This window comes from Mucor velutinosus (assembly GCF_035048745.1).
Source record: "Mucor velutinosus strain NIH1002 chromosome Unknown tig00001567, whole genome shotgun sequence".
NCBI classification, from domain to species: Eukaryota; Fungi; Mucoromycota; class Mucoromycetes; order Mucorales; family Mucoraceae; genus Mucor; species Mucor velutinosus.
Genome location: NW_027041896.1, coordinates 743,033 through 759,022, shown reverse-complemented (window position 1 = coordinate 759,022; position 15,990 = coordinate 743,033). Strand labels below are relative to the sequence as shown.

The 15,990-nt window shown below is 40.2% G+C and overlaps 3 protein-coding genes across 3 annotated transcripts; 1 reads left to right on the top strand and 2 right to left on the bottom strand.

The window, feature by feature from the left end:
* Positions 1-94: 94 nt before the first annotated feature.
* Positions 95-471, bottom strand: ATC70_012122 (uncharacterized protein; the record flags this gene model as incomplete). The annotated part of the gene is made up of 3 exons (XM_064831304.1): positions 95-162; positions 218-362; positions 427-471. 3 exons carry the CDS (start codon positions 469-471, stop codon positions 95-97), a joined length of 258 nt encoding a protein of 85 aa, XP_064688172.1.
* A 643-nt stretch (positions 472-1,114) lies between these two features.
* Positions 1,115-2,809, top strand: ATC70_012121 (uncharacterized protein; the record flags this gene model as incomplete). The annotated part of the gene is made up of 1 exon (XM_064831303.1): positions 1,115-2,809. One exon carries the CDS (start codon positions 1,115-1,117, stop codon positions 2,807-2,809), a length of 1,695 nt encoding a protein of 564 aa, XP_064688171.1.
* Positions 2,810-8,888: 6,079 nt separating this feature from the next.
* ATC70_012120 (uncharacterized protein) lies at positions 8,889-14,045 on the bottom strand (the record flags this gene model as incomplete). Its single annotated transcript, XM_064831302.1, has 1 exon — positions 8,889-14,045. One exon carries the CDS (start codon positions 14,043-14,045, stop codon positions 8,889-8,891), a length of 5,157 nt encoding a protein of 1,718 aa, XP_064688170.1.
* Positions 14,046-15,990: the final 1,945 nt, after the last annotated feature.

The window sequence follows — 15,990 nt, the reverse complement described above, 5'->3', positions numbered from 1 at the left end:
GATCCCTTTTTTTGATTTTTGATTTTTAGATTAGTGTAACCCATTTATCCTCCATGGCTAAATTGCATATTTATGGCTTCTCTACACATGTTTCTTATTGATTATCATTATATCGCTTTCGTAAGGTACGATATTTCCTCAGGTAGTACATCATTTCAAGTTCTGTACAGGCACATTTAGTCATAGTCAGTCAATCATTGCTCTGTTGAAGACTTGCCTTTGATAATGTATTCTCCAAATTTGATCGATTTCAGAATCTCCTGTTCATTTGTTAGCTCTCGTTTCTTGAGAAATGCAGCCTTCAGCTTTGGACGAAAAAAATCTGCATATCCTGCAGGATATTCTCGGCCTAGATAGACCAACTTTCTTGGATATTAGCAACCAGCAATACATTCTGACCCTCGCAAAACAGATGAATCGACATACCTGCTTGTAGAGTGCAATAACTTGTGGTCTCAGGTTGCTTGACATTTGTCTGTTATGGTATAGTGATTTGATGGAAAAGGATTGGCTACAGTGATAGAAAGAAGAAGGAGGCAATGCGTAATGTCGAAATGATACAACATCTACATGAACGCATACTTTATAATCGTCACATCTCCAAAAGTTCTCACGCTTGTAGGGTCCATCAATGACTCTACACTGGCATCCTAGTACAACTGCTCAAATGCTTCATGTGAGATCCCCGGGAATATTAAAATTTAAGGTCATGTCTGGTTGCCATGGCAATGTCAGTAATATTTGACAGCTCGGGTGCAGTTTACCTGTTGTAGGATAATTGAATGGATCAGGCTTGCTGGCCAACTGATGCAACAGCCATTCCGCAGTTGGTTAAGGGTAAAATGTTTACCAATATGTGTATGTCATCAAATGATTTACCATCCAGGAACCAAGAGTGCCACAGAATAGGACTGATAAAAAATTTTATGATTTGAAAATTTTTTTTTGATTAAGCGATCACTGAAAAAAGTATAAAAGGGAGGCTCATCCTGGCATAGCTTCGCACCTTCCCCTTTCAATATTCATTGAATTGGGCATACACTTCGTTATAAACAATTCAATAAACTTCTTTAAACCACTAAACCTCTCTACCTGTCTTTAAAGTCTTTGTATCATGACCAAGTATATTATTGTTTCTGGCGGTGTCATTTCTGGTATCGGTAAGGGCGTCATTGCTTCCAGTACTGGCACTCTCTTGAAGAGTTTGGGTCTTGGTGTAACAGCTATCAAGATTGATCCCTATTTGAACATTGATGCTGGTTTGATGACTCCTCTTGATCATGGTGAGGTCTTTGTCTTGAATGATGGTGGCGAGGTCGATCTTGATCTTGGTAACTACGAGCGTTTCCTTGATGTGGAATTGAGTCGCATCAACAACATCACCACAGGTAAGATTTACAAGGAGGTAATCGAGCGTGAGCGTAAGGGCGATTACCTTGGTAAGACGGTGCAAGTGGTGCCCCATGTTACGGATGCTATCCAAAACTGGGTGGAGAAGGTGGCTGCCATGTCCATTGATGCCTCGGGTGACAAGCCTGATGTCTGCATTATTGAATTGGGCGGTACTGTGGGTGATATTGAGTCTGCTCCCTTTGTTGAGGCCATGCGTCAATTCCAATTCCGTGTGGGCCATGACAACTTTTGCTTGATCCATGTCTCCCTTGTCCCTGTCGTTGGTTCTGTTGGTGAGCAAAAGACCAAGCCTACTCAAATGAGCGTGCGTGATCTCCGTGGTGCTGGTCTCACTCCTGATCTCATTGCTTGTCGTTCCTCAAAGCCCTTGGATGAAAGCGTTGCCTCCAAGATCTCCATGTTCTGTCATGTTGCCCCTGAGCAAGTCTTGGCTGTCCATGATGTCTCCTCAGTCTACCATGTTCCCATCTTGATGCGTGAGCATGGTGTCATTGATTTCTTCCGTCGTCGTCTCAACCTGGATGATCTCAAGATTAGCGATGAACGTCGTTTGGCTGGTGAAAAGCTCTGGCAAGAATGGACCACTTTGGCTGGTAGCTACGAACATTTGCATGAATCTGTCACTATCGCTATTGTTGGCAAGTACACTGATTTACACGATTCCTACATCTCTGTCTACAAGGCTCTTGAACATGCTAGTTTAGCTCAAAAGCGCAAGATTAATATCAAATGGGTGGATGCTTCTGATTTGGAACCCGAGACCTTGAAGTCTAACCCTATCAAGTATCACGAATCATGGCAAGCAGTCTGCTCTTCTAGCGGTATCTTGGTTCCTGGTGGTTTCGGTAGTCGTGGTATTGAAGGTATGATCATGGCTGCCAAGTGGGCTCGTGAGCACAAAATTCCTTACTTGGGTATCTGTCTTGGTATGCAGATCTCTGTCATTGAGTTTGCTCGTAATGTGTGTGGTATGTCTGATGCTCAATCAGCCGAGGTGGATCCTGATACCAAGACTCCCGTCGTTGTATATATGCCTGAAATCTCCAAGACTCATTTGGGTGGTACCATGCGTCTGGGTCTCCGTGCTACTCTCTTCCAAGAAGGTACTGAAAATTCTACTGTTCGCAAGCTCTATGGCGGTTGCGCCTCTGTTGATGAGCGCCATCGTCATCGCTATGAAGTCAACCCTGCTCATGTCGATACATTTGAAAAGAACGGTCTCAAGTTCATTGGTAGAGACGAAACTGGTGAGCGTATGGAGATTGTTGAACTTGATGATCATCCCTTCTTTGTTGGCTGTCAATATCATCCCGAGTACATTACTCGTCCCTTGAGACCTTGCCCCTTGTTCAACGGCCTTATCATGGCTGCCATTGGTAAAATTGATACTTTGTAATTTCTTAATACTTTTTTTGTTTTTTCTCCATACACTTATACATATATATACTCGCACTTTATAAAAACTAAATAAACTGTTCATTCACATTGTAGACTTTATTACGATTGTTCTTCAGAACTGTCAAAATAGTCTAGTACAAAGGGACGCACAATAGCTTGTGCCAATAATGGGCACTGCAAAGCTAGTGAGAAGAGCAAAATGTAACCTGTGTATCCTCGGAAGGTATGCACTAGTTTGGCTTGCACAAAAGGAAAGCTTGAAAACATGCCCCCCATCTTCAAACGAAGCTATGGGATCTCCTGCATGCACATCTGTCAAACTTGTATGGCTTTAGCCTTGAATCAAGAGAATCTCCTCAATTAATAACATTTAGTTTGTATATATTTACTGGAGAAATCAAATTAGCATGTCAATGTGGATTGATACAAGATATAATTTCTATTACAAAGATATCTAATGAGAAGGAAACGGTCCATCCTCAAGGTCAAGCCAGAAAAGGCATCACCTGGAGCACTATTATCAGTCGGAGCACCTCTTTTGACAATGATATAAGCAGGATTGCTTCTAACGAGTTCAGGAGGGTTTGACCAATCAGAGGCTTAAAAAAATGTAGCGTAGAGAACTGTACAAGGCTCGAAAGAGCCACCAGCGAAGCCGACATTAGGGAACGGTTTTAGTCCCCCCGCCAAGAACATAATGCATCTAATACAACACGGCAACATTGACTTATTATAAGAGAGCTTTACCGTAGCGAAGCCAATGTGCAAAACCATGACAATCAAGCATCTTATCCAACAGTTTAACATTGACCTTAATGAAAATTTTACTTAGCGAAGCAAAAGTGTAAAACCATATATTCAAGTAACAGATTCTGTTTCTCATTTCCATTATTGATAAGCTTACCAACAACATAACGCATCAAAATTTGCATGAATTGGCTTCATCAAAATCAATATGCCTCCTATCCAGATTAAAATTGCACAGGCTGCAGAACTGCCCTTCCAGAAGATGTCAGCTACCAAAGATTTGACTTATGCCGTGTAAATAAAAGCTATACAGCAGAAACATAACCAAATGTGATAGCTTTCAAGCCTCCATATCTTGACATGTAGGCCCTTTTGAGCCACCAGAATGACGCCAAACAATTGTACTCGGCTAGCAGTAACTTTCTGACAACTTTTCTCGACTTTTTGATAGCTCAAAAACCATGGTCAAAAATCGACCAAAAACCATGAGGTACCCCTCATGTTTTTCATTGAGAATCAAACGATCGCATTTTTTACCTTGAAAATGAAGACTTTTACTATGGAATATATTAGTTCAAAATGTATCTTTCAATCCAAAGCAGCCCCTCAAGCCACTTTTGTGAGGCCTTCTTATGCAAAATCTGGATATTTTTGCTAAAAGCCACATTTTATATTTTACCTAATTGCTCAATAAGTTTATTCAAAACATTTATTTTGCTTGACACCATTGGAAGCGCCTTGAAAAGTACTCCAGGAATGCATTAGGAAGCATGGGATGATAACCACGGTTCATATAGTCGAATAGTAGGAAATAGATTAAAGAAGTCGACAAGAGACGAGATTTGCCCAATCTTGAGCAGAAATAAGTTCTGGGATTGAACTAATTCTGGCGGGCGGCATTTTGTTCACATACCTCCTTTACTTCAATTTGCAGTTACTTGATTTCCCTTTGGATATCTATCAATGCGAGATCTTGTTCAGACTTGCCATCGTCATTTGAATCAGTGTTACTGCTCAAGTTGCGGTAATAATAGTATAGATTTCTGACAAATATAAAGTGCAAAGAAAGACGAAAGACGAAATTACCATGTATGTAGTATCAAAGACTATTTTTATACTCTGTAAATGTTTCGTTTGGCAATAATCAGAGTTGCCGCCTAAAAAAGATTGACAATATCTCAAGGTACAAACATGGCCTTTGCTGCCTCGCCATCATAAGAAATGACTCTCTCATTGTCAACAACATCAATCGCTGAAGTCCAAATAAAAATCGCTTAGTGGCTGTAGTTGCAATGAGCCCGGTGCTCATTCAAGACTTAAGTTTGCTTTGGCTTACTCCATAATTCTTTATATCGCATCTTATTGAAGTAAATCCACCACTAGCAAACCCATTTGTATCAGCACCATCAAAGTAATAGCTCATCAGAGTATATTAAACAGAATGCTTGTAAATATCATTTGGTTTTTGATTGACAGATACATGGCTATCGAGCCTTTTTTTTATAGCTACTGTAAATGCTTAATTCCTTAAGTTGTTAATTATTAGCAACGTTCAAACGTATGGTTTTCAATAGTAGGTATTGTTTCCGGCTCATAATAAGCTTGTACAGAATTGAAATACGCATTGAATAGACTATTTTAGTGTACTACTGCTGTCCTCATTACTATATGTATTTCCCCGGATAATAAATGTAAAAAAAAAAAAAAAAAAAAAAAAAAAAAATTCCTCACATAAAATTGTGTCATGGATTTCAGATCAAATGATCTGTTGTTGCTTAAAAGCATGCATCCTAGGCTACATTCATTTTCTCCTCAGGCCGCTATCACAGTGTAGCAGCATAAATGATGCTTGTTGTATCACATCACACCTATGTTTACAAATCGAGTCAGTTATGTGTACACAAATGCTTCAGGAACTACAATAAATTCAATTTCGCCAATGTCAAGATGTTGAGATCGACCTACAATATATGAAACATATCGACTTAGCTGATCTCTCAACTAGCTATACTAACAATGATCAATAAGGTTCTACTAGCGGCCTGCTATTTATATAATACCATCTCAACGTTGTAGTCATTAAGCATGGATGTATAATAACACTTAAGTTAGTGGGATGCCCTGTCATAAAGAAGCTCTTTACTTTCGTTTTAGACACAGTTGACAACTGATTACTCCATTGATTTTATTATTACGAATTCATCATAATTGCACTTTATCTTATTTTTGAATAAAGAAGGATTTAAATTGTATTCATTTGGTTATCCTTTTATTACAAACACAAAATCATTGTATTAAATAGAAAATCAGCTAGTTATAATCCTTCGGTGCTTCAACCTCTGAGCCAATCAAATCGCTTGAAAACTCCGCTGACCTAAAAAAAATTTGCGAGGGTTTCCCCCTGTTTTGATGTGAGGCAAAATTTTAAGCGCCGCTATAATAGCAGTATAGTCGCTGCTATCATCAAACTTCCCTCAGGTGCTAGAGCATGCCTTACTTACACCACCTAGCTTTAAATACTGGCATTGAGACCCTCAATCATCACTAAAGTAAGTAGCGATAACCAAGTGGAGGCAGCCTATCCACCTCCTAGCCTCGGATAAGTTCTTGTTGAGCTTCAGCGATAGGCACATCCACACAACGTAAAAAAAGGTATGCTTCAAAGAAACATAAACATAATAAAAGAAAGAAAAGAGCATACTACTACGGGAGTATAGTAGTACGTAGGCAAAAAAAAGAACACTCGCACAAAGTGAGTCAAAGAAAAGCATAACAAATACAACATTGGAGATGTTTAAAAAAGCTCGTTGCTGTTGCAAGAAAATGCATACATGAGCAACAACGCGCATGGTAGTAATAGTCGGATGTAAAGCAACATGACACAAATACGCACAACTGCAAAAGCAACAGTGGTATTATAAGTTTGCAATACAACATAATGACTAATGTTGTTTCCTGTAAAGCTACAGAGGAAACACTACCACCAACAAAAGAAAACGAAGAAAAAAGCGCAACAAGGCAAACATCATGAATGCATTATCACGAGAAAAGAAGCAATAATACAAACGCTCAAAGAAGTTTTATATCATCGCGACCAGAAGAAAGAAGATACTTACCACTTACCACAGCCACAGATAGACCAAAAGAGTATAGACAATCACCGGAGACAGACCAGAGAACGAGCATGCACCAAACACAGCAGACCAGGAAAGACCAGAATAGCAGCAGCAGCAGTAGCAGCACCAGTACCATAGCAAAACTAAAGAACGAACACCATTAGCAGAGAGCAAACAAAGGCCAAAGAAGCTATTTACCAGTTACCATTACCACAGATAGACCAGAGAACAAGCATACAACAAAGACAGTAGACAAGGAAACACCATATTAGCAGCAACAGCAGCAGCAACACCAGTGGCAACGCGAGCAGCAACGCCAGTGGCAACGCGAGCAGCAACGCCAGCAACAGTAACAGCAGGATAGAAAAGCCGAACAACGAGCGACACCAGAGACCAGCAGACAAAGATTAAAGAAGCAACGGCCAGAAACAGAGACCGAAGAAGCAGCTACCAGACATGATAAAGCAAAGAAGCAGAGAGCAGAGAAAGCAGAGAAGGAATGGCAACAGCACGCATGTCAAACAGGCAAAAAAATTATAAAAATCTAATAAACAAATTCGATTAGTGCTGATTTTACGTCTTCCAGTGCTCGTTACCGAATGGCACCTACCATATTCCGCTTCAAAGAGGCAGTACCAGGTATTTTTAACAGCACAGGACCGTGTCATCAGAAGCGAGAGTGTTATTTTCAATCAATAGGGTTCCAAAACCAACATGGTTTGATAATAAACGCGTTTTGCAAAAAGGGTTAAAAAACGACGGTAGGGAACAGAAAGAGGGCGACCTATCCGACGTCACGGTCAGTAGATTTGACCTCAGTCTTCTGCTGTGGCAGTCGTAACTGCTGCACTTTAATTTGAAATTGTGCAGTGGGTATTTTCATGTTCAAATGCGACTTGATTTCACATTCTTTAAACGTTTTTGCTAAATTTGACTATGAAAATTGTCGTTATTATACCTTACCTTCTAATGCACTTATAAAGAGTCAATAAAGGTGCATCGAATGATGCTGGTTACATTCAACTTTCAGACCGAAAATAAAGAGCAATCTTAAGATATTTGAAAATAGATTTTCTGCGAATATGTCAAAATTTAACATATGAAAGTCTCATAGGAAGAGTTTCCAGTGCTGCATTCCGTCTCTACGATTGATTTGATCTGATATGTATCATAGAAAAAGTCTTTATTTTTGCGATGAAAAACGCAATCGTTTGATTTTCATGAATTTTCCCTTGCTAATACTCGCGAAAAAATGATGGTTTTCATGGATTTGCAATGAACTAAAAGAAATTGAGATAAAGCATTATTAAGTAAGGCATATCAAAGGAGGGCCGTTGGTGCTATTTCCGGCTGCAGTGAAATCAGGTTTAATGGATTTCACAAAAAAAATAAAGCAAAGGTAAAATACAATAGAAATCAACTGTATTTTATTTTGTGTATAAAATGAACTGAAGATCCTGGAATTGAGTAAAAAAAAGAAGAGTATTTATACATTTGCATCTGGCTTGTAGGATTAGTGATGATAGAGAGCAATAGGTGCTGCTATTGCGATATCTGGCAAATGTTGTTGATGTTTGATTTAAAGTGGTAGTCAATGCAGGAGCACTGGCCATAAGGGTCGATTTGAGTAACCTTGCTGGGCTTGGGTGAGCTATCGTCATAGCATGATTTAATGTAACCTTGATGGTTTAAAGTATGATGTTTGTTATTGAAGCATGGAATCCTTTATCTGGGATATTGTGCAACTATGGCAGCAGGGCATAGTTGTCATATTTGAATATGCTTGTTATTGATTTAATTCTATTTGGATAAAGATACCATCACCTATTACGACCATCATGGGTGTGATTGAATACACTGTGATCAGGAGTGATTCATTCACACGATGTGCGATATAAGCGTGCATCTTTACTTTAGTATTTTTAAATGGGTTTTTGATGTACATTTGAGCGCTTTCATTAATAGATCCAAATAGCATGAATTTGAATGAGTGCTATTTGATGAACTTTGGTTTTCAATTAAGTTGCGTTTGGGTGGCTATTTCATTACATTGCCCCCAGCTAAACTTTTTGTGGGGAAAAAGTTGACAGAGATATGAATTTAGACGACCAAAAGTGATTTGATTGGAACATGTAGAAGGAAGGAAGACATAGATATAAGCAAGAGCAGAGAAACAAGTGCCGAAGGCAGTGGAGGAAGGAAAGCTGGAAGCTACTAATGTTTGCGGCGAGTGTTTTCGCGGCTTGTGTGATCAGTGCCTGCTTTTCGCTTGTTACCAGCCTGTTTTGAGGGGCGTTTGTTTGTAGGTAGTGGTGCATGTCTTTGATGTTGCAGTTCCTTGTTGAGCTTGACCTTTTCCCAGTATTTTTTGATTGGAATGGGAGAGGAGAACAGATCAGCTGTAATGTATTCATTTTCACGTTCAGAATAACCAGCCCATTTAACTAGGTATTCGATCTCATCATCATCGCGGTAGCGATGATCGCGAATGTCCTCAACTTCAAAGATTTCGTCTTCAATGGTAGTTTCATCAATGTTGACAGGTTTGAGTTCAGAAGGAGTATATTCACGATGCATGAGAGAATTGGTTTCGTCTTTTAGAATGTAATTGCCAGCTTGGGTACGCTTGACAACGAAATATGGGCCAGCATAGAGAGGCGCGAGTTTGGATGAACGACCTTCTTCAAGGCGGACCATGACAGGAGAGTCAAAGGCTAGTTCAGGTAGGATGTATCGACGTTTATCCATACGCTTATTGTATTCCTCAGCAAGCCGTTGTGTACGCTCTTGGAGAGCAGGAAACACGATGGTATTCATGTGTTCGATACGCTGTTGGAGCTCTTGAATGGATAGTGCAGGACGTCCATTGAGGTTGAGTTTATTTGGATTGGGATTGACGTTAACTTGACGAGCAAACATGAGACTGAATGGGGTACTGGCAGTACGCTCTTTGACTTTCATGTTGAGTGCAAGTTGGACGATGGGTACGCGATCATCCCAGTTATGCGTGTCATTACCACACATTTTGCGTAGCGTATGCTCGAATTGTTTGATAGCGTTCTCAGCACTACCATTGGATTGTTTGTAGTAAGGAAGAGAATGTCGCTGCTTGATGCCAAGCGTTTTTGTGAAGTGATCCATGAGATTGGATTTAAATTCCTTGCCGTTGTCAGCTTGTTGGATGCTAACAGCAACACCATAGTCACCATAGATGGATAGTATGGCTTGAGCGACTGTAGCGCCATTTTTGTTAGGAATTGGACGAGCTATAATGTAGCGAGTACAGAGATCAATCACAACCAGCACATAAACATTTCCCTTATCGGTGATCGACATAGGACCTAAGATATCCATAGCAATGTGATCAAAGGCGTCAAAGCTGACGATGCTTTTAGCAGGGTTGAAACCTCGACGAGCGACGTTGTGCTTTGCACATTCAGGACATGCTTTCAGTATTTCCTTGCAATCAGCGTAGATGGTGTTCCAATGTAAACCCAAATACGTGTGGATATGTTGAACCACAGACTCAATGCCAAAATGGCCTATTTTATGTGCATCTTTGATGATTTGAGCCCGATCTGCTTCTGGAGGAGCAATGTAATCCGTTGTAGAATTCTGGAATTCTTTGCCATTTAGTTTCACAGCAAGTACGTTGAGATTGCGGTCCTGAGAATAGACTGTGCGTTGACGGTTTACTTCAATCTTTTTGTTGGTGTCCCTTTTGATCAGAATGAGCTTATGCAGTTTTCTCATCTGTCGATCATTTTCATCTTCCAGCCATTTGTCTTCATCAATTATTGGATATACCCTTGAAAGAGCATCACAGAGAACATTTTCAATGCCTTTCACATGTGAAATTGTGAAGTGAAATTCTCCCAAGATTTCCAAGTAGCTCTGGAGCGTACTGTTTAGTGAAGTAGATGTGAACATGTAGGTCAATGCCAAATGATCGGTCAGGACCTCGATATCATTATGACCCCACAGTAGCGATCTAAATTTGATGAATCCAAAGACAACAGCGGCACACTCTCTACGGTTTGTAGACCAGTTGCGCTCAGCTGAATTGAGAGATCTGCTTACAAATGCAATGTGCTTGATTCTACCCAGTTTATCCTTTTGATAAAGACAGGCAGCGATGCCATAGAGACTAGCATCGCATTGGAGGAACATTTTGTCGTCCAACACTGGAGCATGCAGTATTTGGTTTGAGAGCAGTATTTGCTTGATGGTATTGAACCGATCAGTATGCAATTGTGTCCAATTCTTTTTTACGTCACTGTCATTTCGAAGACTATCGATGGGCTCAGCAACCTTGGACAGCATGGGACAAAAGTTTCGCAGATGGGAAACGACACCCATAAGCGAGCGAACTTTTTTTGCAGTTTTGGGAATGGGCCATTCGTCTATGTCAGATAAACGACGCATATCAATCTTTTGTATGCCAGGTCCAACCACAAAGCCTAGTAAAAAGACTGATGTCTGGAACCATGAACATTTTTTCACATTGATGCGCAGGTTGACGGATGTCAAGCGATTAACGGCAAGATTGATAAGCTTGATGTGGCTTTTCTCACAGATACTATGCAGGACACAGTCATCTATGTAGTGTTCGATGCCACCCCATACTTTGGTTGGATCAACTTGGGAAGGATCCATGTTCTTTTCCATTTCGAATTTCAGTTCGTCGGATAAACCAGTGAATAAAATTGACATGCATTTTACGAACAGAGAGCTCATAAATTTTAGGCCAAAAGGGGCCCTACACCATCTGTAAAAAATGCCATTATGCGAGAATATAAGGGCGTTGCGAGATGCTTCATGCACACCATACGAATAGTATGCTTGGTGTAAGTCAATTTTACTTATTATGCGTGCGCTAGAAGACACTCGTTCAAAGATTTCGTGAATCTTGGGAACCGCATAATTTTCATGGTAATTGTCATCAATGGACGCATTGATGCGACGAAGATCACAACACACTCTCAATTTGGTGGGTTGATCGTTCTCATCCTTCTTTGTCACCGTAATCAGAGGTGAATGGAACACTGATGAGGGTTTGCAGCGTTCAACAATCTTATTTTGAAGCCATTCTTTGATTTGTTTGTCAATCTCGGCATGCGAGTTGATGGATAATGGATACTGGCGAATGAAGCAATCCTTGGGATTGGATATAGGAACATGCACTACACTTTCAGGCATGGAACATACTGCGTCAGCAGGGATGTTCTTGTTGGCATTCAGAGATTGTTCGATCTGTTGTAGAAGGATGTGACGTTCCTGAGAAGTACCATAATCAGCATTTTCTGGATTATAGACGTTTTCAGTGTCATAGTTTATATTCTTGAATTGAGCAATTTCGTTTTCGGTGTCAGGAAAGCAATGAGCTACTCCACTAAGATAGATGTTGAGGCGAGGCAAGATGTCGACTCCTAGGAGTACATCAAACTCTTCAGCCATGGAATCATTGAAGTCAATGATTTCAAAGGAATGTTCAAATGTGATTCCATTCATATAAGTTACTTTGATGGGTTCGGTGCTTCCAATGCGTTCAGCTTTAGATGCACTACCATCTTTGTTCATGCCCAAAAAGGTTAAATAACCACCCAATGCTTTGACATTTTTGATAGTAGAGAATTTTTTATTCAAAACGGATTTGTTAATGATGCTAACATCTGAGCCAGGATCCACCTTTCCGATGATTCTAATGTCATTGAGAAGCAATGGTGTTATTAAATTGAAAGTGTTTTTGTTTGATGTGGAAGACTTACATTCTTTGTCTTCCATAGCCTCGCGGAAGAGGTCACTTTCGCTGGACCCGGAGTCCTTTTGCTTTCCTTTGCCATTACGGGAATGACGCTTTTGTTTCTGACTACTGGAGCCAGTTGTATAGGGTCGATGACCACTATTTTCTCTTCTCACGCTCAACACCTTGAACGAACCCTTCATAGCTTGGTACTCAGTGCAAGAGTGACCGTGGAACCAAGTTTTGCCACACCACTTGCAGAAAGTGTTTCCGCTGGCTTTCTTGGGTACGTTTGCCTTTTCAACTACACGTCTTGATGAAGAACCACCTTTGTTCAGACGACAGTCCTTCTCGTGATGTCTGGCCTGAGAGCCTCCATGGTTTGAGCAGTAGTAACGAGGAGCAGAAGAAGAAGCAGCAGCAGAGGAAGAGAATCCAGATGAACCGGATGAAGAGGACGAAGCACGAGAACCACCATGTCGCTTTGCGTTGACAAACGAAACAGGACACTTTTGACTGTTGAGGACGTTCATGGCACAGGTGACAATCTGACTGGCGGTGAAGTTAGAACACCCAGGGAAGTGAACACCGAGAACAGCGTTGATTTGGATCTGCCATTCATTGGGGAAGCCGAGCAAGAATGTATCGCCAAGAGTGGTATCTTCAGATGAGTAGCCTGCCTCCATCATAGCCCGAGCGAAACGGTTGTAGTACTCCTCCGTAGTTTCTCCAGATCGCATGGTAGCGGTTTGAACTTCACGACGAGCATCCAAGCGTAGAGCAGCATTACTGAACTTGGACGTGAATTTTTCCTTAGCCATGGACCACGACTTTGCTGTCAGCAGGTCTTGATTCAACCAGAGATCAAGGTCGTATGGAATCGTGAGTGGAATGTATCGCCGCCATACATTTTCGACAGCCTTGCCTGAAGACGAAATTACCTTCTCAAAGGAGCGCAGAAAATGGTGAATCGAATCATAGGAGATTTCGTTGGGAAAGTACTTGGTGGCATGCGAACGAAGTTGGAATTTAGGTAGGTCTTGCTTGGACAATGAGATGCCCTCATTGTCACCAGTGAGTGATGCGGTGACATTAGATTCGGATAGCTTGGCTGAGTGTTTGACAGTGGAGATCAGACGATTCAGGTCCTCAATCTTGGATCGCATATCTTCAATATGCTTTTGACTGTGCTCATTGTTCATATCAGTTCCCTCGACCATGTCCAGCAACAGACGTACAAACGAATCCCGACGCCAGACCAATTTCTTGATGGAATTCAACGTGCTAGAACCAGCAGCAGAGGAGGATGCATTACCTGATGAACATGATGTCGACGCAGACAAATGAGAAGTAACTTGAGATGAGGATTCACCACCATCATTGGGAGCATGGTTAGCCAAAGCAGGAACAGGAGAGGATCGCAATGGCATAGCATCCATCATGGCAATATCCTCTTGATGGTTTGAAGGTTGAGGTTGTTGTCCGACATCAGTACCTTGATCCAAGTGGATGGCCTGGACTTGCTGCCTAGTGTGCTCAATGGTATCGTCACCAGGTTGACGTTGAGCAGGAGAATCTTGAGCAGAGGGGACAGAAGGAGAGCCAGAGTTGTTGGTATTGTCAGACATTGTGATAAGGTTTGTTTAATAAAATATAGTTTGAATATTGTAAAAAATGCAGTGAAATCAGGTTTAATGGATTTCACAAAAAAAATAAAGCAAAGGTAAAATACAATAGAAATCAACTGTATTTTATTTTGTGTATAAAATGAACTGAAGATCCTGGAATTGAGTAAAAAAAAGAAGAGTATTTATACATTTGCATCTGGCTTGTAGGATTAGTGATGATAGAGAGCAATAGGTGCTGCTATTGCGATATCTGGCAAATGTTGTTGATGTTTGATTTAAAGTGGTAGTCAATGCAGGAGCACTGGCCATAAGGGTCGATTTGAGTAACCTTGATGGGCTTGGGTGAGCTATCGTCATAGCATGATTTAATGTAACCTTGATGGTTTAAAGTATGATGTTTGTTATTGAAGCATGGAATCCTTTATCTGGGATATTGTGCAACTATGGCAGCAGGGCATAGTTGTCATATTTGAATATGCTTGTTATTGATTTAATTCTATTTGGATAAAGATACCATCACCTATTACGACCATCATGGGTGTGATTGAATACACTGTGATCAGGAGTGATTCATTCACACGATGTGCGATATAAGCGTGCATCTTTACTTTAGTATTTTTAAATGGGTTTTTGATGTACATTTGAGCGCTTTCATTAATAGATCCAAATAGCATGAATTTGAATGAGTGCTATTTGATGAACTTTGGTTTTCAATTAAGTTGCGTTTGGGTGGCTATTTCATTACACCGGCGCTCAAAACGTTTTGTAGCATGAGTTATTCGTGCTTAAAAACGGCTTGTTTTTAGCAGAATTTGACCTGAAATTAAGGCGTTGCAATAAGATCATGTATAACGCACGGATTTCACAAAATAAATAAAGCAATAGTAACAGACAACAAAAATTAACTGTATTTTATTTGAGTATAAAATGAACTGAAGATTCTGGAATTGAATAAAAAAGAAGAGTATTTATACAATTGCAACCAGCTTGTAGGATTAGTAATGACAGAAAACAATAGGTGCTGCTATTGCGATATCTGACAAAAGTTGTTGATGTTTGATTTAAAGTGGTAATCAATGCAAGAGCACTGGCAATAAGCGTCGATTTGAGTCATCTTGATGGGCTTGGATGAGCCATCGCCAAAGAATGATTTAATGTAACCTTGACAGTTTAAGGTGTGATGTTTGTTATTGAAGTGTATAACCCTTTATCGAGGGGTATTGTGCAACTATGGCATCAAGGCATAGTTGTCATATTTGAATATGCTTGTCATTGATTTGATTTTATTTGGGTAATAATGGATAACATCACTTATTATGGCCATCATGAGTGAGATGGAATACATTGTGATGATCAAGTAGTGTGATTCATTCACACAATGTGCGAGATAATGATTCATTGTGGAATACATCCACTATGATCTGCATTCCGACAGTTCATCCAGTTACCAGATTTAGATATAAACTGTATGTACACTGGATTAGATGTACGATACCGATTTATACTCTAAGAAGGTATGGACTTCAGATACGCTAGTACTATAAGATTCATACTATATAAGATATAGACTATAGATGGCACCACGGACATGAATGGCACTATAGACTTATACTTGTATTCCGACATTGACTACGGATGTTTACCATATCTGGATAGGCACCAAGATTAATGCAATATGAGCTTGTTCCTTCAGATGTTCACTTCATGATCCACGCTATAAGACACATGCTCATATCCGTGATACTAGCTACAGATACTTTATGTACTACAGACTTGTACTATATATGAGACATGCTATAGACATGCCATATATCCAGATACATGCTAAAGATGTATGCTTAGCGATATACACTCAGATATGTACTATTAATATAGACTAAGAAGACTGTACCTATCGGATACATGCTACTAGATCGATATTAATTATCCTTATGGAAAGGATAGA